The sequence below is a fragment of the Phodopus roborovskii genome, unplaced genomic scaffold (genome assembly GCF_943737965.1).
Source record: "Phodopus roborovskii unplaced genomic scaffold, PHOROB, whole genome shotgun sequence".
NCBI classification, from domain to species: Eukaryota; Metazoa; Chordata; class Mammalia; order Rodentia; family Cricetidae; genus Phodopus; species Phodopus roborovskii.
The window spans coordinates 34268833-34291963 of record NW_026126409.1 but is presented as its reverse complement, the minus strand read 5'-3'; the positions used below and the strand labels follow the sequence as shown (position 1 = coordinate 34291963).

The window sequence follows — 23131 nt, the reverse complement described above, 5'->3', positions numbered from 1 at the left end:
CTGATGCTCACAGGTGTCACAATTTCACACATTACAGAATGTCCCACATCCATGAACAATTGGGTAGCAATAGTGGGACTTTAGTTGGTTAACAGAAAGAAACAAAGGAAGGAAGGGAAGGAGGGAGGGAAGGAGGGAGGGAGGGAAGGAGGGAGGGAGAAAAAAGTGAAGTTGGGAGGGGATGTGCTGTCAAGGACATGGGGGATCTTGGAGGGAAATGGGAGATGGATAAGATAATATTTCATCTTTTCATGTTTGAAGTTCTCAAAAATAAAGGGAAAAAAAACGAATAAGATCAAATAAACTGGCCATTCCATGTTGGCAATTGTAAATTGGTGATGATGATGTTTTGTACCTAAGAAAAATGTGGCCTTTACCTGTGGTCTTTGCTGAAATCATACTTTAGCTCCCCTCTTTGCAGGTGGCAGTTTATTAACTTTAATGTCTATAAGGCAAAGCTTCAAATGCACTTAGATTTTAGGATAAAGTACAAAATTCTCTGGATGAAGACAACTATAAAAGGCTGAAATAAAGATATGCAATCCAATAAAATTGCATATAAGTGGGAGAAATTGAAAATGTAAGACTACCGGGGTTTTGCCCTTGATTTATTATATTTATTTATTTATTTTGTATTCCTTCCAGTTAAACTGATTTCCTCATGTTGTTTCTGGATTAGAGCCAGAATAAACTTTGCCTGTTTCTAATCAAATAATGGAGAAGGATTTACAGATTCAGACTTCAGTTAGAAGTTCCTGGGAGACTGTGTCTGGATGGGACCTAGCTGAGGGTCGATTCATCTTGACTTGAGGTAAGTTATTATCTGCACTCTTGACTGGACTGTAGTAATGCTGACTTTTTTCATGAGAAAGAATGATAGTCACCACAACACAAAAAATAACCATGGGCCTTTGAGAGAGATTGGAATGATTGGCAATAAGGCAGATCTGCAGTTTGGAGGAGAGATTTAAATTTAAGTAGCCTCTAGTAGTCTCCTTATATTTTGAATGGGTTGAATGGCAGTTCAAAGTAAAACTTTCTATTTCAGCCTACAAAAGAAAAATCAGAATAGACCACATTATGATCTGGGTTTCCCAAATGCTTTTCTTTACTTCAGCAATTTGGAGATCAAATATGTTTAGGTGTTTTTTTTTTAAAGCATATATATATAACAAAATATAGTTATATTCCATTTTCAGAAAATGAGGGCAAGTCTGGAAAAACAGCAGAGCAAGGGTCTCTCAGACTGTGCTTATGGGTAAAATTCTAGCTGTCTATATCAAGGTTGTTGCTCATGTGTGGCTGCTAACTTAGAAAATACATTGCTGCTGGCAGTGGTGGTGCATGCCTTTAATCCCAGCACTTGAGAGGCAGAGGCAGCCAGATCTATGTGAGTTCGAGGTCAACCTGATCTACCGAGCCAGTGCCAGGACAGGCTCCAAAGCTACACAGAGAAGCCCTGTCTCAAAAAAAAAAAAAAAAAAAAAACAACCCAAAAAACCTAAAAACAAAGAACACCCCCCCCCCCAAACCCACATTGCTTTTTCCCTTCTTCTTTTAAATTTATTCTCTTTCATTTTATTGAAAGGTTTCCCCACCCTCCCTGTACTCCTCCTGGTTCCTCCCCTCCTCCCAATCTCCCCTCCCATCTGGGTCCACTCCCTTTCTGTCTCATTAGAAGACAAACATCCTTCTGAGGATTAGTATAGTAAAAACAAAATGAACATATCTGAATTGGACAAGGAAAAGAGTCCAAGAGAAGGCACAGGAAACAGACCCACTTCTTTGCACATTCAGGAATCCCATAAAAATACTAAACAGGAAGCTATAATATGTATGCTAAGGGCCTGGTGCTGCTCCATGCAGGCCCTGTGCATGCTACCTTAGTCTTAGTGAGCTCATACCTGCTTTGACCATGTTGATTTACAAGGCCCTGTTTCCTTGGTGTCCTCCTTGCCCACTGGCTCTTACTTCTTACAACCTTTCTGCCTCTTCTTCAGGGTTCCCTGAGCTCTGAGGGGATGGATTTGTTGAAGGCATCCCATTTAAGGCTAAGTGTTCCAAGGTCTCTCATTCTCTGTATGCTATCTGACTGTAGGTGTCTACATTTGTTCCCATCTCCACAGGAGGAAGCTTCCTGATGATGGCTGGGCAAGACACTGATCTGCTTCACTGGCTGGAGCCCCTTCTTTTAAATTTATTTTATCTTCTATCATCTCATGATGGCCCATTCAAACATATATTTTTAAAATCTTTATATGCTATCAACATACTTTCTTTTATGGTTCTATTTGTAAAAGGCCATATTTTATAAGCATTTGGGAGGCAGAAACAAGAGGATTATTGCAAGTTTGAGCCCAGCCTAGCTGACACTAAGAGTTCCAGTGAGATCCTGCCTCAAAAAAAAAAAAAAAAAAAATCACACACACACTGAGCAATGAATTAAAATGTATAGCCTTAAAACTATTTATTCATTTATGTTCTGGGAACTGAACCAAGAGCCTTCTTCATGCAAATCATAGTCTACCACTGGGCTACATCCCCACCCTCCTTAAAATTGTTCATACTGAATAATATAGCTATCAGAGAGTACCTATTTGAAAATAATTTCAAGGGATGATTAATTTTATAATAATTTAAAGTATAATGATTTATGATTCAAAATGCCTAAAGCAAAATGATATCTGAGATAATATTTTCTTCCTTAAAGGACTAAAGTATCAGGTTAAATATAAAGATTTTATTTATATTTTGAGCAGTTGAGAGGACATTAATAGCCAAGAGCATTAATATATCTTTCACACAAAGAAGAACATCTGTCCTTTATATAATCTAGTGTGTTTCATAAGAAAATGCTTGCCTGTTTTTAGAGAAGGGAAATGTCAAGGTTTCTAGAGACAACATTTATATGACTCCTGGAAAGTTCTGGTGATTACTGAAGTTCAGTGGGAAGTTCTACCCAGCACTGAGAAGTATGAACCTCAATAATTTTCTATTAGTAAAGCCTCATTTCTTTTATTTAAAAAAAGAACCATTTCAGCTTTTATTCATAGGTATGGGTGTGTCTGTGTGTGGATATGCACACATGCATATGAGGGTATACTTGGAGGCCAGAAGAGGACATTGGAGCTGGGGTTCCAGGTGGTTGGTGATTCACCTGATGTAGGTGCTAAAAACTGAACTTGGGTTGTCTAGAAGAACAGCAAGTGTTTTTTTTTTTTTTTTTTTTTTTTTTTTGTTTGTTTTGTTTTGTTTTTACCACTGAGCCATCTCTCCAGCCTTATAGTTTCTTTTTATAGTTTGGCTTCCACCTAACTCCTTCAGTTTCTTTTCTTTCTTTTTTCTTTTCTCTTTTTTTAAAATTTACTTTTGAAACGAGGTTGTTTTACATGTCAATCCCTGTTCCCTCACCCTCCCCTATCACCCCCAACAAACCCCAGCCCATCCCCTTTCTGCTCCCCAGGGAGGGTGAGGCCTTCCATCTGGAGTCTTCAAAGTCTGTCATATCATTTGGTGCAGGGACTAGGCCCTCCCCCCATGTGTCTAGGCTGAGATAGTATCTCTCTATGTGGGATGGGCTCCCAAAGTTTGTTATATACTAGTGATAAATACTGATCCACTACCAGAGGCCCCATAGACTGCCCAGGGATCAAAACCATGCTGGAGAAACCCACAGAAACAGCTGACCTGAGCAAGTGGTCATGGACCCCAGTCTGATGACTGGGAAATCAGCTTAAGACAGAACCAGGTCCCCTGAATGTGGGTGACATTTGCTTTCTTTTTTAACTTGGTCATTCTGACTAAGATAAGATGAGCCTCAAAGTAATCTTAATTTGCATATCCCCAATGGCTAAGCTTGTTGAACACTTAAAAAAATGTTTCTCATCCAGATTTATATTTCACTTTTTGATAATTCTCTGTTTAGTTCCACGTTCTATTTTTAATTGGGTGGTTTGTTTGCTTGGTGTTTCATCTGTTGAGTTATTTGTACGCTCTAGATACTAAACCTATGTCAAATGTGTAGCTGGTAAAGATTTTTTTCTATGCTGTAGATCGCCTGCTCACTCAAATAATCATGTCCTTTGCCATTGCCTTTTAGTTTCATATGGTTCCATTTATCAATTTTGGATCTTACTCCTTTAGCTTCTAGGATCTTATGTGGAAAGTTGTTTCCTGCATCAATTACCTCTGTGAGATTGAGGGTGTCAGGTCTTATGCTGAAGCCCTTGACCCGTTTGGAATTGAGTTTTGTTCGGGGTGAGAGACAAGGATCCAGTTTCATTCCTCTACACATAGCTATCCAGTTTGTCAAGCATCATTTGTTGAAGAAGGTGTCTTTTCTCAAATGGGAATTGTTGGCCTCTTTATCAAAAACCAGGTGTCTGCAGGAGGCTGGGTTTGTATGTGGGTCCTCAATTCTATTCCATTGATAAATGCCCTTCCCATTCTAGAACAGTTTTTATTACTCCAGGGGAACTGAGAACTTCACATTTTATAGGTATGAACTTAAATAATTGTTTAAGTGTTAGATCACTGTGCTCAAATTTTGGTATTCACTCGAACCTTTTGGAAGTCTTCAATGAATTCTAGTGGTCCACATATGCAATCCTAGTGTAGACAGGAAGATTGCTCAAGTTTAAGGATAGCTTGGGAAACAGAATGAGTTCTAGGCCAATCTGAGCTATAGAGTGAATCTTCATCTAAATAACAGCAATAACTGAACACAATTCTGGAGCCTTACTATTACTACCTATAGACTTAACACTTTAATCTTTGGACATAGAGGTTTTCTTTGTAATATTCTCCTCTTTGATCCCAGTGAGTAACAAAGTTTAGGGACCATTTATTTTGTTACAAAAATTATAAAGAACATGACAGGTAAAAATGATTAGCCATTGTATGTCCTAACAGAATATAAATTGGCCAATAAATAATACAGCTCATTCCAGCAGGAATTGTATATAAAACTTGATTGTGCAAACATCTTCTACCATTATCATCTAAGTTTATGAAAGACTCACTGCTGTAACTGTACCCTGAAGTTATTCTGAGTATGAGCAAATGTTTCCAACAGGAGTCATGACTTCAGGACTGGTGTAAAGAGCTTGAGGGATAGCTAGGTGGAAGAGAACTTGTCTAGGATGCACAAGGGTCCTGGGTTTGCTCTTCAGCCCTGGAAAAAGCAATCTCAAGGAGGGGAAGTCAGACATTCAAGGTGGAAGCAGGAGGCTCTTGAATTTGAAGTTAGCCTGAGCTGCATAATTAAACCTTGGCGAAGGGGGAAGAGGAGGGGGCGGGGAGAGAAGAAGATAGATGAGGAGAAGGAGCAAGAAACAGCAGCTGTAATGTTAGCTTTCTCCCACAAATTTAATAAAGCACACCTTGACATTTTACATTACCATGATTTCTTGCATACATATTAAGATCAAGATAAACAGTGCACAACAGTAGAAACCAGTGGGAGGTAGTAGGTATCTGAGAGTTCAAGGCTAGCCTGGCATACATAGGGAATTCCAGCCTAACCAGGGCTACATAGAGAGACCCTGTCTCAAAAAAAAAAAAAAAAAAAAAAAAAAAAAAAAAAGATACAAAGGAAGAATGCAAAATGCATACCAACTTTCTATTATAACTTTCTTCTTCTAAAAATAGAAATCGTCCTCCACATCATTATCAGGTATTTATCTAGCACATCAATGCCCAGAGATCTAAAAATGTTATCTCAAAATTTCTGCAGTGTTGTAAGGTGGACAGGGATCTCATCTCCATTTTACAGAACAGGAACACTTTGCCAAGTTGCCTGAAGTCATACAGTTATGAACTGGCTGAGCCCAAACATGGTCACAGGTCTGTCTTCCTTTTCCTGTCCTTTTCTACACTCTCACGAAGTAGCACGTTTGAGCCCTCGATGAAACTGGACCGCTTTGTGTGTCTGTGTTATTGAGCAAATTCAATTATTTCTAAGCTTTGATGCAGTTCATTCTCAGCACTTTGTGCAACAGAAGGCTAAATGGGAAGTAGGGGATATCTTTCTAGGTAGCCCTCAGGTGCTCTGGAGCTTTATCTGAACCTGTTGAGTCTGGTCTTATGACAAATGCTTTCTCTTGTAGATCTTTCAGTGGCAAGAATGGGGGAGATTCACAGCTTTTTCCTGGTCACCATTGCTCTGATAATGGGCAGAGAAAGCTGGGTAAGCATCTTGTACACACTAGTATTATCTATAAGGTACACTTAGAGATAGATTTTTTTTTTCTTTAAATTTCCAGAAAACTGATATTAACTTGCTGCCAAGGAATGAAAAAGTTCTGTGGAAACATGTGGCACATAGTAACATTTTAAAAATAAAAAACAGGATTTATAAAAAAAATCAGTATTATTTCCTATTTTTTCTTTCCTTTGTTTGTTTTTGTTTTTTCGAGGCATTGTTTCTCTGTAGTTTTGGAGGCTGTCCTGGAACTCGCTCAGTAGACCAGATTAGCCTCGAACTCCCAGAGATCCACCTGCCTCTGACTGGGATTAAAGGCGTGCGCCACCACCACCTGGCGTCGTTTCCTTTTTCACAACATGTCAGGTGTTCAAAACTGGCCATGGTAGTTAGTATTGGTCTTGGACCAATACTGAACGTAATTGGTGTACACTACGAAGATTATTTGAAAGTAATTTCAATGAGCTTGTGTCTCTCTTTACCCTTCCCAAAGGACAAAAGACAAGCTTACTCAAAGTTCTGGGAAAAATAAGACGACTTTCTGGTTGAAATAGCATTCTGATGCGGGATTGGGAGACACAATTGAATTAAGGATTTATCCAGATTTTTAGCAACATTTTTCTTTCCCATGAACTGAGATGCACATTGCCTTGCAGGCCCTGGAGAATGCGAACTGTTTGCGGGAGCAGGAAAGGCTCCGAGCTCAGGTGCACCAGCTTGAGACCCGGGTTAAACAACAACAGGCTATGATCGCCCAGCTCATGCATGAGAAGGAAGTCCAGTTCCTGGATAAGGGACAGGAGGGAAATTTCATTGACCTTGGAGGCAAGAGGCAATATGCAGGTCAGAATTGGTTTCTCCTAAATGTTTCAACCAGCTGTGTCACACATCCCACATCCGTATGTAATGATGGTACTGGGTATTCAGTGACTTAGGGCTTTTTTTTTTTTTTTTTTTTTTTTTCTGTTTTGTTTTTTAGTTTCCGTGTTCAACTCAGGATCACACTCTGGCTGGCCTGGTACTTAGTTGTCTTACTGCCTCAGCCTCCTCAGTTACTGGGATTTCACTACTGTCAGCTCACTTCACATCTTGCTAAAAACTATGCCTATTCCAGTTCTAAGCAGCAAAACTCACTCCATCAATTTAAAATGTCTTCTTCCATATTTTACCCTTTTCTCTCTAGTATGTTCACAGAGGATATTTGATATGAATACTAAATATCTGAGAATTTCTGTATCTTAATAAAAAATCAGGACAATAGATTGTTAAATACTCACCTAAAATGGCAGATTGTAATTGAGAATATTTATATTTAAACTTTGTTTTTTTTATGTATGTCTTTACTCCTTCTATGTATCTTTATTTTGAGCTGAGTCTCTTTGTGTTGTCTAGTCTAGTCTTGAACTTCAGAATGAAATTCTACCTCAACTTCTTGGGTAGTTTGAACCACAAATGTGTGCTACCCATACCCGGTTCTCCCCTCAGTGAAACCCGCAATGAAAAATAAGTGAATAGAATGAAAGGGTAGGAAAAGAAAAAAATCTCATTTTAATGGAAAATAAGAGTAGTTTTTTTTTTAATATGTCTATTTAATGGTTTGGCTTTTTTCCTTTTGATTAGGGCACTATTTATATCCTAGAAGTGAAATGATATTGAACTATGAGTACACTATAATTACCACTGCACACATCTCACTATTCTTTGCACATATGAAGGGCTTATTTAAGAGTGAACAAAGACTGTTAGAAACAAAGATAATGCTGTCTAGAACTCTTTGTTCACAGTCATCTCTATGCTACACGTCTATGATGTGTTCTAATTTCTCTGCTTATGAGTGCGAGTCTAACTTGATCAATGAAATGGTCACTGTGTAAGATTTGAAAGGATATCCATTGCATTTAAAGTATTTAGTACTATATGTATGGATGCTTTGCCTGTATGTATGTCTGTGTATGTATGTATGTATCCCTGGCCACCCACTTTCTCCAGCATAGCTCCACCTCCTAAAAGTTCCACTGTCTCCCCAAACGTCTAGGGACTAAATGTTTAAGTGCATGGGACCATGGGAACACTTCCCATTTAAACCACAGTGAGATCTGGAGTTGTGGGAACTATAGAACTTACACTACAGTAAAATGTTCACTTTCCCCACCTTCGCCTAGATCCTACTCTCTTTCACGCTCATACTGCTTGCTCTGGATACCTCACCTTCTGCTGCTCAGTTGACTTGGTTGAGATTTCTATTGCTGTGGTAAAAAGCAACTTGGTGAGGAAGGAGTTATTTCCACATCACAGTTCATCACTGAAAGAAGTCAAGTCAGGAACTCAAGCAGGGGAAGAATCTGGAGGCAGGAGCTGATGCAGAAGCTATGGAGGGGTGCTGTTTAGTAGATCCCTCCCCAGTGCTTGTTCAGCCTGCTTTTTTATGCCATCCAGGACCACCTGCCTAGAGGTAACACTGTCCACAATAGTCCTATATCAATCACCCACCAAGAAAACACCATAGGCTTGCCCTTGACCAGTCTGGTTGGACATTTTCTCAAATTGAGGTTTCTTCTGCCCAAATGACTTGCTTGTGTCAGTGTAAACTTGATATGAAAATATCCATTATTCAAGCATCTTGATACTTTTAGGCCCTGCCACCCATACACACAAAGTTTTCTCTGCTTCCCTTTAGAGGTCAGAGAAAGTCAGAGCCATTGGCTTGTGGTAGTAAGGGCAGTTATAGCATAAGGATAGCTGGGGCTTCAGACCATGAAACAGAACTGAGGACATGTCAGGTTAAGAGAGCCTGGGAAACCCAAAGGCATAGAGAGTGTGAAGAAGTTCCAGAGGCAGAGGCACAAGAGATTGCATTGTAAGAAGAAAACTACAGAGGATATTGGCTAAGACAGTAAATGAAGGATCATGAAACATCTACAAAGAATCAGACTCTCTCTATATTCTTGGAAGACAGTGATTCCCTGCCATAACCACTCATTCAGAGTAGCTGGTGACCTTCTAAAGTGCCAGTTCTTACCCCAAACTGGAGGGGGGTAGTGACTTGAGATTTTACTCTGTTTGCAAACTAACAAGCTCATCTGCATGGATCTCTCAGAGGGCTACAGCTCACAGGTCAGAAGTTTAAGTTTCATATTTGCATTAATGTCCCTTGTTCTTAAATACCAAGAGACCATGCAAGCAGTTAATGGGGCTTTGGACACCCTAAAATTAAGAAACTCTAGTATGCTATGGTGAATTAAAAGGTGTCTAATCTTTGCCTTCAAGGTAGATGTTATCTTCATTTTAGTGTGCAGTAAGCAGAGCAACTGTCCAGAAGGAGATGTTATCTCAATATCTTTCAAGACTATCACACAAGTATACTTAAAAATGTAGTCTAGAATATAAACTTCATTGGAAAAAAAATGTGTAGAAATACAAGGGCCCTATGGGGAATTGTCTACAAACATTGCCTTTTTTCTACTCCAGACTAATTAATGAAGCACCACTGTAGGCCAGAAAATAATTTATGAGCTTTTGTTGGATGTGGATGAAATTGTTTTAAGAATAAAACCAGTTCAGATTTCTTACCAAATTTCCTTCCATGGGCTGAGATGGATCAAGATTGTTTGGGGTCACCAAGTAAATGTTCTCTCTTTTGGGTTAATGATATGTGCTTCATGGTACCTTTTTCATTTGTTGCAGTTGTAATATGGTCAGGTATCTATACAGAAACTTTTGCTACCTATCCTGTGACTAGTAAGTCCAAGAGCCAAATAAAATGGTATGGTCTTGGTGGTGTAGCTGGTTAGAAATCAATTCACTAGTAATGAGATTGTGAAGTAGATTCCTATATCATCCATTGGTCATTCATCTGGCTAGTAGAAAGTGGATGGAAGAATCTGAGACAAGTTGGAGGGTAGAATTTTCTTGAGGGATTGGATAAGTCTTTGGGAATGATCACAAGGTTGGTTCACAAAAAAATTTTGTGTCCTTCCCTAATTCATGTGTCAAAAATTTCAAATGTCAACATTCTAATACCAGTAGCTTTGTATGAAATACATTTGGACATTTAAAGCAATCAGCTAGCAAAAATGAGAGCATTAGGCGTACCCACATCTCACAGAACAAATATCCTCATAAGAAGTGATACATACATACAGAATTAAGACTATGAAGAGGCACAAAGAGAACTACAACTAAGGACAAAGGGCTGGAAGAAACCAGTTCTAATAACTGGTGACATATTGACTTCTGAACTTTAGAAAGATTGTGAGAAAATACATCTCTGTTGTTGCTAATAAGTTAGTAGTATGTTTCTCTGTAAATTTAGGAAATTAATATGCCACAAATATGATGAAGGTCAGCCTTTGGACTAGAAATGTGATACTTTTATATGAAAAAACTGAACTGAAATGTCATTTGGTCTAAATCCCTCATGTCACAGGATTAACCAATATATTTTCTGTCCTTGGTGAGCATCTTAGAAATCCTTTTAGGAGATTTCAATGTAAGAGATAGACAAACAAACAGGTTCAAGAACCACATGCAGTGGTGTGTTTTGGGTGGTTGAGTGTGGCCAGTTTGAAGTGAATATATTAGTAATGAGATAGACCTATCCATTGGCTGATGGCACTGTGAAGTAGATTCCTATACCCTTTGGTCATTCATCTGGGTAGTAGCGGGTGAATAGGTAAATTTGATAACTTGAACCTTTCATTCTAAATCTTAGAGACACACTGAATGTATCAGTCATCATTGTGTGGCTTTAATGAAGGTAGAGGATGACCATGTTAATAAATAGATTACCAATGATTGGTACAAATGAGGAAACTCAAGTATGTCAACTTCAAGAATGTCTACATATCTAGAATAACAAACTTTGCTGCACATATGAGGTAATGAAAGATGTCATCCAGGATGATCCTTCCTTGGGAACACTTGTGGGTTGCAGAGGATCTTGGAAGAACAGTATAGTCTATAGGATATCAGAGAATGCCTTGCTAAACAAGGCTGAGTTATGTTTTGCTTAATGTCACATATGGAAAGTGATAGCCATGATTTTGGTTATAAATGACTGAGTTTATTAAGTATATGGTAAGAAAAAGAAGAAGAACAAACAGCAAGCAGCAAACAGAAGCAGCTGTTTCTGCTATCACAGTTAAACCATGACTCTCCCATGACAAGCTCCTTAAATTGTTCTTTATATGCTGTTTGCTTTTCAGAGTGTGCTTATTGACTTATTTTTTATTTGCTCATTCCCCCCCCAGGGGTAGGTGGGTTGTTTGTTTATTTTTCTTTCATTAAAAGCTCTCCTTAGGATATTTAGTTGTGTTTGGCACTTTCTTGTGGAGAGAAAGAAAAGCCAAAACTGAAAGATGGCATGAAATTAAAACAAACAGAAAGTGTTGGCAGAAATCCCCATATTCATGAAATTTTTCTAAAGCAAGTTAGTTAATGATTTCCATATTTGCAGGGAAGAGTTTGAACCTTGTGCATCTTTCAGCTCTTTGATAGGAGGTCAACTATAAACAAGGAGCTCTTTCCTAATGGAGGAAAAATGTACTGACTTTAATGAAAGTCTTCTACAATATACTTGACTACAGGACACAAGCTTTGAAGTAACATTGAGTTGACTGTACATGGATATTTTCTTCTTGTTTAGTTAGCTAACGGGATCCCATTTATAATCCACCATACATAAAGAACAGTTTGTTTTTGAATCTTGAAAATAAATGTATGAACAAAGCCTAAATTACTAAAAAGGCCAACAGTAGTGCATAATTGAAGACAGACTTGTGAAGTCTATTTATTTTCTCTTAAGATGCTCACTGCCCACCCAACTTAATTAATATGTTATGTGTTTCATTTGTTGACACTTTGGCATCAAAACAATAAACCAAAGAAAGAACTTAAAAACACTCTGTAAAACTTACATAATTCAGCCATAAGACAACTTTTAAAGAGGAAGTAAATGAAACAATAGAATTCAAATGTAAAAGAGATTTTACATATTGATTTCAGAAGTTCTGTATCTGGCTATTCCTGAGGCTACTTTTCTGTAGTGTGGCCCTGCTCCAGCCATCTGCAGGCTACCTGGACATCTACATAATACTTGAGCATATTCTGCAAGTCTGCTCAAATCAGCCTACAGTGAGACACAGTGGGTATTAGGTTGTCACCCTCAAGCATCTTAATAAATAATATTGCTTTTCAGGGCAAACTGGTAGCTATTTAACCCTAAAGGTCAAAGAAGTGGAGAGAAAAATATAAGGATGAAATAAATCATAAAAGCTTGCAATTTCTAACAAAAACATCCAAGAATATGTGAATGGTTAGAAATTCCAGTTGAGCAGGGTGGTTGTGGCCCATGCCTTTAATCCCATCATTCAGGAGGCAGAGACAGGTGTGTCCTGGTCCACAAAGCGAGTTCCAAGACAGCCAGGACTGTTACCAAGAAGTCAATGATAACTAAATTGTAGGGGGAAAAAACCCCACAAGATTTTATGGATATACCCTACAAGATGGCATTTTATGAACTGGTTATGTATTCCATTTGTTTTATCTGTCTCCACTGATACTGAATTTCAGGAACAAAGACACATAACAAGTGTTGTATTACCCTGTTTTGTAAATAGATTGTTCGGAGATTTACAATGATGGATTTAAGCAGAGTGGATTTTACAAAATCAAACCTCTCCAGAGCCAGGCAATATTCTCTGTTTATTGTGACATGTCTGATGGAGGAGGATGGACTGTAATTCAGAGACGATCTGATGGCAGCGAGAACTTTAACAGGTAACTGCTTTTAACAAGCAATTATTTAGAACAGCAGATGTGAGATTTGTGAGTTAAGTCTTCTTATGCCTCAAATTTAGTAATATTTCAACTTTACTTTCTCATTTTCAAGTAAGAATATATGAGAGTGAGTAAACTAATCAAGAGAATATTAGAAATGAGAGAATGCAAGGAATACCATAGGTGTTATAGGTGTCTATTTGTATTTTGCTAAAACTAACTTTCAATTTAAATTTTTAGGGGTTGGAATGACTATGAAAATGGCTTTGGAAACTTTGTCCAAAGCAATGGTGAATATTGGCTGGGTAACAGAAACCTTAACCTACTGACTATGCAAGGTAAGTTTTGCACTTGCATACAGAGGGATGCAATCCCTGGTACTGCAAAACAAACAAAGCCCTTGTAGTATTTCCCACTAAATCATAGGCAGTAGAACAAATTCAGTATATATTTTTTTCAGATGTAATAATACTTGCTGAGTCATAATCCCATTTTTAGCATGCTACTTAAAACAGGTATGAGAAACAAAGAAACTAGGTTGGTAGGGAATATACATTTTCTCATGTATGTTTTCTATTCCTTGAAAGGAAATGTGTTGTCAAAATAATTTTTAAAGACTTGAGAGACTGGCAATATATGTGTATATATAATTATATATTAGTATACATATAAGTTATTACCATAATAATACCACATGATAAGCCACTTCAAAACAGTAGGAGTTTGGGTCTAGAGAAATGAGTCAGAGTTCAAGAGTTCATATTGCTTCTCCCAGTACCCACATAATTTAGCTTACAGATGCCTATAACCACAACTCCAGGAATCCTGTACTTCCTTCTGATCTCTGAACGCACCCACACATGTGACATTACTCACACAGTCACCCACGTACACACATAAAAATAAATCTTGAGAACACAAAATAGATAATTTAAAGGAAATGATGACCCTCTGTACAACTCTCTCCACACATATTCACTTGTATGTCTATAACTAGAGTTCAATATTTGTCTAAAATTTTATGATCAATATTTTATTTTTCACAGGCCTTTTCTCCCATCTGTCACCCTCCTTAGATTACTTATAGCCTGAGACTGCAGTCAGCCCCCTTTAGGTATGGTACTCAATGTCTCATAAATCACAGTTGCACTGGCAATGCAAAGGTTTATTCATCCCAGCCAAGCTCAGCCAACTACTGGTCAATCTATACTCAAAACAGTCAGTAGAGTACTAATTACCAGGGTCTTTGAGCCGTAAGAGTGGTAGCTAGAGAGATTGTATAACCCTGATATGTCAGAGTTTCCCCTGATATCAGAGTTCTCAAAATCTACATAAGGCTTCCTTCCACTCAACATATAAATAATCCTAGTTTTAAGAGTATTTTTGCCAGGTGGTGGTGGCACACACACACACACACACACGCACACACACCTTTAATCCCAGCCCTTGGGAAGCAGAGACAGATGGATTTCTGTGAGACAGGAGAGAGAGAGAGAGAGAGAGAGAGAGAGAGAGAGAGAGAGAGAATGTTGTTATGTCTCATTCTGTTTCTTTTGTATATTGGTATTTTCCTGGGTCATTGCTTAAGCCATAAAATCACATTGTGTCGTTCTAAGCAATTCAAGTGCATTTCTCAGGTTATTTTTATTCATATGTTTTTGCTTGGGTAGACATTTTCAACAAATATGATTCCCCCTTCATCTTGCTTGGTGCTGGGTGTTGAAACCAGGCTTTTGCACATCTTAAGCCTGTGTTCTACCACGGATCTACATACATACCCCTTTTGTTTTCTCATTTTGTGTGCAAGCTGGTTACTCTCTAGTCCCACAGAGAAATGTATCTAGGGGCTGGAGAGGTGGCGCCATAGTTAAGAACACTGGATGCTCTTCCAGAGATCCTGAGTTCAATTCCCAGCAACTACACGATGAGTCACAACCATCTGTAATGAGATCTGGTGCCTTCTTCTGGCCTGCAGGGATACATGCAGACAGAACACTGCATATATATAATATATAATACATAACACACACACACACACACATATATATATATGCAATGTTTCTATTAATTCCATGCCTTGAAACATATAGTTCAAACAAACAAACAAAAAAAAAAATGACTGTCCCTATATTCTTTAATTATGACAGCAGTTAAGGCTTTTCAAATTGCCTCTGAAAATAGATTTATTCCTGTTGCCTAAGTTTATTTTGGAAGTATCTGCAATAAAATTAATCTAGCAATGATCATAAATTGCAAGTTTATTCATTTATTGACCAAAAAAATTAGACAGTTAGCTTTCTAAAAATGTGGAGTATTGTCTCTCCACTAACACATGTAACACAGTATCCTACTGTTCCCCCATCCATGTCATAGGCTTGGCTCATATGAGCTAAGTTGATGCTTTCACAGAGCTCCAAATGAAGAAAACCCCTCTTCATACTTGTTCCAGAAATGAGAATCCAGAATTCTCCTGCAAACAGCTTTGAACTTTGTCTCTAAAACCCATTCAATGCTCTTCTTTTTCTGCCCTTCTGTTGCTGAGACAGAGGAAAAGGTAAAGAATAACTTTTTTCAATAGGTGTAGACAGAGGTAGGATGTGGAGGTAGGATATACCTTGAACAAGGTACGCCCTTTACTGCACATCATTTGATGGAGACAGGAGATGGGGTACCAACCATAGACTTGATTAAAGGGCTTTGCTTATTTAAACTTGAAGGAATCTGAAACTCTAAACTCCATCTGTCTGTGAGGTTATTGTGGCATTTTATTGAACAAAATAGGAAGGTAAACTATGTTACCTTGGTGGCACACGCCTTTAATCCCAGCACTCAAGAGGCAGAGGCAGGTGGGTCTATGTGAGTTTGAGGTCAGCCTGGTCTACAGAGCAAGCTCCAGGACAGGCTCCAAAGCTATACAGAGAAACCCTGTCTCAACCCCCCCCCCAATAAAACAAAAACAAAACCACAAACAATGAAACAAAAACTATATGTTCCCTAGTCATTTTATTTCTAATTTTCATTTTGAGAGAATCTCACTATGTACCCAGGCTAGCCCAGAACCTACTGTACTAAGCATGCTGACCCAGAACTTTTCATAATCCTACTTCTGCCTCCCTAGTAATGGGAATTTAAGTGTGTGCCATGACACCCATCTAATTTCTGAATTTAACAACAGTTTTGCTTCAGGTGGAAGCTCAGCCTGTCATTCATAAACAGGGACAACAGGGGAGGGGGTAAGAGGATGCCTTTCTGTAGCAACTATTTAATTAATTTGTTTCACATAATGTTTTTTTTTTAATTCACGTAGACTCTTAACAGTCATCATAGTATCTCTTATCTTTAGAGACTTGTTTTCAATATATATAATTTTTAGCATACATAAATAAAATGTATGCCAAATAAATTAAGTTTGTTTTAAATATTTTCCCATTGGCAAGGAAACTCCAGAAAACCTCTTGATGCAGAGTCACTGGTGTCAGTGTGTTTTCAATAATAGCCTCCTCCCATGCCGTGGAGCATCAGGCAGATTTATCTAGGTAGATTTTTCTAGGTACTCGTCTGCTCTCTCTCTCTCTCTCTCTCTCTCTCTCTCTCTCTCTCTCTCTGATATTCTCTCCCAGTGACATCTGCTCTCCAGGCTTTGATGCTAGCCAAGGAAAGTTTTCATAAAACAACCAGGATTCTTGATTCTTCAAATAATTCTTAGACAATTTCCTGGCTGATCTTTTAATCTATCAGGAAAAACAATCAGGTTCATGTATAAGCAAATGATGGCGACTATATTATGAAATACAGCCCAGCTACTAGAGGTTATAAGGTGTTATTCTTAAAAATTAGAATCTTACTGAAATGAAGAACAAAGGAATAAGCATAATTCTTAAAACTACTATTTTCATATTTTCATTCTTCTCTCTCTCTTTCTCTCTCTCTCTCTGAGCTTTTTGACATAGGGTTTCTCTGTGTAACATTGGCTGTCCTCTAACTCACTCTATATACTAGGCTGGTCTTGAACTCACTGCCTCTGCCTCCTGAGTGCTGGGACTAAAGATGTGCATCACCACCACCCAGTTAGATTTTCTGAATCTATTAACTAAATAATAATATTTTGTGTTCTTTAAAAAGTGAATCGTAGCCAGGCAATGGTGCCACACACTTTTAATCCCAGAACTCAGGGAGGCAGAGGCAGGCAGATCTCTGTGGGTTTGAAGCCAATCTGGTCTACAGAGTGACTTCCAAGAGAGCCAGTGATACACAGAGAAACCCTGTCTTGAAAAACATTCAAACAAAATAAGCAAATTGTGCACTAATTTTAGATTTGTTTTTATTTTTTTAGACAGAATTTTTCTACTTTACTATGTTGCTGTCATTTTCAAATAAAATCAACAATAAAATGCTCATATTGTATTATTACACTGGCATCATTGTTTATTCTTTGAAAACTGATTCTTGGCAGAGGAAATTATAAGAACAAAGCAAAACTGCTATTTATTTTTAACCTTAAAAGCCAATGACATGTCATATATTTAAACAACATTTTCTTAACTGTTTCTTATTTGTTTCTGTTGGATTTTTTTTTTTTTTTAGGAGACTATACTTTAAAAATTGACCTGACAGATTTTGAGAAAAATAGTCGCTTTGCACAATACAAACATTTTAAAGTTGGAGATAAAAAGGTACTAAACATTTTATATAGGTAATGTCTTAACACTGAAACTATACAACTAAGCCCTGAAGTCTGTAGAAATAAAAATATATAATATAGCCTGTGTTGTTTATTTAACATGTTTTTCAAATGCTTCTCGCTAATAGTGAAAATGCCTCTTTTCTCCTTAGTCTTTTTATGAACTGAACATTGGAGAATATTCTGGAACAGCTGGGGACTCCCTTTCAGGGACTTTTCACCCCGAAGTGCAGTGGTGGGCTAGTCACCAAAGAATGAAGTTCAGCACATGGGACAGAGATAATGACAACTACAACGGGAACTGTGCTGAGGAGGAGCAGTCTGGCTGGTGGTTTAACAGGTTTGATGCTTTGCACACAGTTGTGGAGGCAGTAAGATATCTCACTGGCAGGCATTAGTTATAACAAGTGAGGTAATGTTGACTTTATCTGTGAGGTGCTTTGGGGAACTTTTTCACTGTGTATATTAGTAAACTCTGGAGGATATGCTACAGAAGCTGGTGTGGTGTCACGTTCCAGCAATCCCAGCATTGGAGGCAGAGACAGGAGGATTGCAAGTTCAAGGCAAATTCTAGTCTACATAGTGACTTCAAGGCTAGCCTAGGAGCCTGGGACATTTAACAAGATCATGTCTTAAACACACACACACACACACACACACACACACACACACTAAAAATTCTGCTTTTACAAGGACATTTGCAAACTGAATTACTATTGATTTATAACAAGATTACAAATTGACATGAGGAAGTAGAGAGCATGCGCACATATACATATTTGTGAGCCTAGTGTCACTCCTGTCTTTCTGGCACTTGGAGAAAGTGAGGCCATCATGGGACCTGCCTTAAAAAAATAAAAAGCATCATGCATTGACATTAACTAGACCCAAAGTGATGTTTTGAATTTGCATGTTTTTATAATAAAGTTTGTTTTTAAAGAAATCTTAAAATGAACGAAAAGGAGGAATGGAGGAAGGAATTGGCAGCACTCTATCACCCACTAGCTCTTCATTGTCTCGAGTCTTACAAGACAACCCCTGTCACTGCTGTAATTTTAGTGTTTTTATTCATTGTGACTTTTACTAGTTCATCTAATGCAAGCCTTCCTAATGTAGGGAAAATTGCTACAATATTCTTGACACTTAATCCTACCCCAATTGCTGTTTGAATACTTCAATATTATCATCAAGCTCATTCTTTTGAGTATGGAGGGACTGGGAGACTGGTTCCTGGGGATCAAATCCTGGGCTTTGCAAGATAGGCAAGCATTCCATCACTGATGTACATCCTAGCTTCATTTCATTTTTGATGATACAGAGTTCTTCATGTTGTGAACATGAGATATACCTCTTTTTTATTGTTGTTCTCTTCTCCACACATACACTCTTTTTTTGTTTTGTTTTGTTTTGTTTTTTGAGACAGACACACATATAGGCCAGGTTGGCCTCCAGCTCACAGTATAGCTGAGAATGGTCTTGAACCCCTGATACGGCTGACTCTACCTCCCAAATGCTGGAACTGAAGACCTATGCACCACTCACTGCAGCTAGCTGAATCTGCTTTCTTGCCAGGTTTCCTCCCCATAGCCACAGAGTAGCTGCAATGCCATTTCAGCAGAATTCTTGCAGGCCTTGAATGAAAAATAATGCATTGTATCATTTAGAATTGTCTTGCCTCTGAACCAAATGTCCCTGGTTCCTTTAACTGTTTTCCCAACTGCATTTTATTTTATTTTATTTTTTGGTTGGATCATCCAGTTAAGGCAGGGAAGGAAACTTCATGCAGTTTTTCTTAAAAAAAAAAAAAAAAAAAAGATCCAGTTGGCCTACTACAACTACAGAAGCAGTGTGAAACAAAGAATGTTAGTCAAAGCATCAGCTTTGGAAATCCTCTGTTTGCATTAGAAAACAGGAGCCACCTCTAAATATCTGGACAATTAAACTTTCTGTTAAGAAAACTTTGGCACTGGGTGGTAATTGTGCACACCTTTAATCCCAGCACTTGGAAGGCAGAGGCAGGCAGATCTCTGTGAGTTCCAGGCTAGCCTGGTCTACAGAGCTAGTTCCAGGACAAAGAAACCTGTCTTGAAAACAAAAACAAAAACAAACAAACAAAACAAGGTATTTCCATCAATTAAGGAATTAAGGTAAATGTATGCAGTTGTAAAAATAGTAGGCTTCCCCGCTGGGTTTTACTTTTCCAAAATTTGAATCTATTTAGCAGTTCATCATTTATTAAGGAAATGGAGTACACACAACAGTGTGAAGGGATGGAGATGGAACATTAAATCCTTTTCTCCGACTGTGCTAACATGATACACAGTGACAATCTTTTCCCTCTTAGCTTTCTTGTTCTTAAAAAATAAAATTGTTCCCTTCTCCTCCCCTTCCCTTTTTCTTCCTCTTCTTGTAAGTAAGCATAATTTAAGCACTATTTAAGACTTACCTATAATTAACAATGTCATCTGTGAACATTCATTAATATCTGATTTTGATCAGACTTAAGGAAATCATCATCAATATTTCTGAGAACTAAAGTGTGTACATCATCCAGTTGATTGGGTGGGTAGTTTTACTCCTGAATGGCAGATGCACACATATTAAGGAAGGAAAATAAATGATACAGTTGACTTTAGAAATGGGGATTGGAGAGAGAGGAAAAAAAAAAAAAAGGCAATTCAGTAGCAGGAACCCAAGAAAAACAGGCCACACTAGAAAGTAAAATGTTCCAGAAACCTGATCTTTCATTTTCTGTGTCACGTTCTGATTTTTGGGAATTGTTGGCACTTCTCAGTGTTTCTCACTACTGAGGCTGGAACTGCAACGCCCCCTACAGGTTTATGTATTTGTAGTCCAGCCCCATCCAGGTTGGAGCCTTCTGCTTCCTATTCATAGTCATCTAAAAAACAGCTGACACGTGTTCCTGCCACTGATGCTTAACACCATGTACGTTTACCACTAGGAAAGACTCTAACCCCTGAATCATGAGCCAACATCAGTTCTTCCTCCCTTAAGTTGTTTTGTGCGATATTTGGTCACAGCCAAGAGAAAAATAACTAAAACACCTTATTACTGCCTTCTTTGCCATTCTGGTCTTGCACTATGCAACCCCCAACCCCCAACCTCCTATCCCCCTATCCCCCACCCCACACCTATACACTGCCCACCCCCCCCAAGCACTTCTTTACCTTGGAACACCAATCTTTAATAAATAGTGTCTCGTCCAGGCTAGAAACTGAAGGTTACTGGAACATTGGTCTCAGAATACTAAGTAATAGACCCTATAGCCCAGTTTTCAATGTGCTCCAAACCAGACCAAATATAGTAGTTTCTGTATAGAAAGATACACAATAATATTTGTTCTGGTTATTGTTTTTTTTTTTAATGTTACTTCTCATGGTACTTTAAGAACACAGTGGATACTGAATCCTTGCAGACTTAGCATGCATGGTTTCAATTAGTCCTAACTATTTAAATTAGGAGGACTGTCAGGGCGGTCAATGAGAGCAAATCACAACTTAGTAATCCAAGCCTGTTACTTTGCATTCATAAATGAAATATATGCTTTTCTGATTCAGTGATGTGCTTTTTTTTTCTTTTCCCAGAACTAGTTCTGAGTAGTCTTCTCATAGCCTCCAGTCTGATATCTTTTCATTAGTTACAGCAATAAATAACATATGGTGATTAATATCATAACAGGAAAATGATCACAAGCTGTTACATGAAATTTATGCATGCCAAAGACAGACTAGTATGCAGACTCCAAAGGAGGAAGAAGGAAATGTTTAAATTTTACAATAACCTAACAAACCTATCTAGATTGTTCAGTATATGTAAAAAATTAACTTGGCAACTCAAACAAAAGATTATTTTCTGATATCTAGGAAGTTTTTTAAAAGAAAGTTTAGATTCTGTTTGCTTATCTTGATGATCTAAATAATTGATATGCTAAAAATCAAAGAAGGGAAAGATGGGAATTTGAATCATGAAAGCCACGTCTTGACTGTATATTGGTGAACTTGGAAACACAAACTACCCAGGAAGCTATAGGAGAGCCCCTTGGCCCCACATCTTACCTGGGTAATTGTGCCATCTTGGCCAAGCACGACATTAACACTGTTCAACTAGGAGGATGTAGGTGAAGGTTACATAGCAGTATTTCTTTGCTTCTTTTTCTTTTTTTGGTTAAAGGTTTCTTAGTTGGGGTTTCTATTGCTGTGAAGAGACACCATGACCACAGCAATAATTATAAAGGAAAACATTTAATTGAGATGATGGCTTACAGTTTTAGAGGCTTAGTCAATTATCATCATGGTGGAGAACATGGCGGCATGCAGGCAGACATGGTGCTGTCTTGATCAGAAGGCAACAGGAAGTAGTCTTAGCTTCACACTGAGCAAAACTTGAGCAAAGGAGACCTGTAAGCCTGCACCCACTTCCTCCACCAAAGCCACACCTCCTGATAGTGCCACGCCCTCTAGGCTTAAGGGGGTCATTTATAGTCAAACAATTACAGAAAGCTACTAAGAACTGAAATACACTGGGCAGTGGTGGTGGCACACACCTTTGATTCCAGCACTTGGGAGGTAGAAGCAGGCAGATTTCTGTTGCAGATCTCTGTGAGTTCAAGACCAGCCTGATCTACAGAGTGAGTGCCAGGAGAGGCTCCAAAGACACACAGAGTAATCCTGTCTTAAAAAAAAAAAAAGCTGAAATGCTTATTTTTTTTAAACATATTCCAAATGGTCTGGGATGGATCTTCACAATCAGTGTGGGACCAAAACTCACCTGTTTAGACAATAACATTTGGTTGTATAAAGCTCTTATGTTTAGGAAAATTATATATATATATATATATATATATATATATATTCCCCCCCCCTGGGAAATGGCAGAAGTCATCGTCTAAAAGTATTGACCATTTCTTACCATAATAGTTTCTGACATGCACTTCCCTTCTGATGGTTCTGTTTTCTTTTGTTCTCCCACTAGGTGTCACTCTGCAAACCTGAATGGTGTGTACTATCAGGGCTCCTATACAGCAGAAACCGATAATGGGGTTGTCTGGTACACCTGGCATGGGTGGTGGTATTCCTTGAAATCTGTGGTAATGAAAATTAGGCCAAATGATTTTATTCCAAATATCATTTAATTGTTCCCATTGTCCTCTTCTTGCAACTTTTGGTTTGAAATATTTGAGAAATACAATCCTGAATACATGTATGCATGGTGATGGCAATTGTGTGTGATTTCTCATCCTTCATACTGCCTTTATTACTAAATGAACTTTAGGTTCAGTAGATACAAAATGTTCACCAAATAACTGTAGATTATATTAATATTTACTGAGTTCTTACGTACATAGGGGTTAAGAGTTCAAACTGTATAGAAAACAGCATAGACTAATTAGCATAATTAAGTAATAACACAAGCCTAAATTTGGAATAATATATCATATATGGCTGGGTGTA

The 23131-nt window shown here is 38.1% G+C and overlaps 1 protein-coding gene across 1 annotated transcript; it reads left to right on the top strand.

The window, feature by feature from the left end:
- Window positions 1-753: 753 nt before the first annotated feature.
- On the top strand, window positions 754-22893 carry Fgl1 (fibrinogen like 1). The gene is made up of 8 exons (XM_051182313.1): window positions 754-811; window positions 6117-6187; window positions 6859-7045; window positions 12820-12979; window positions 13220-13317; window positions 17564-17652; window positions 17813-18000; window positions 22653-22893. The coding sequence occupies exons 2-8, from the start codon at window positions 6125-6127 to the stop codon at window positions 22810-22812; spliced, it is 945 nt and encodes a 314-aa protein (XP_051038270.1). The 5' UTR covers window positions 754-811; window positions 6117-6124; the 3' UTR covers window positions 22813-22893.
- Window positions 22894-23131: the final 238 nt, after the last annotated feature.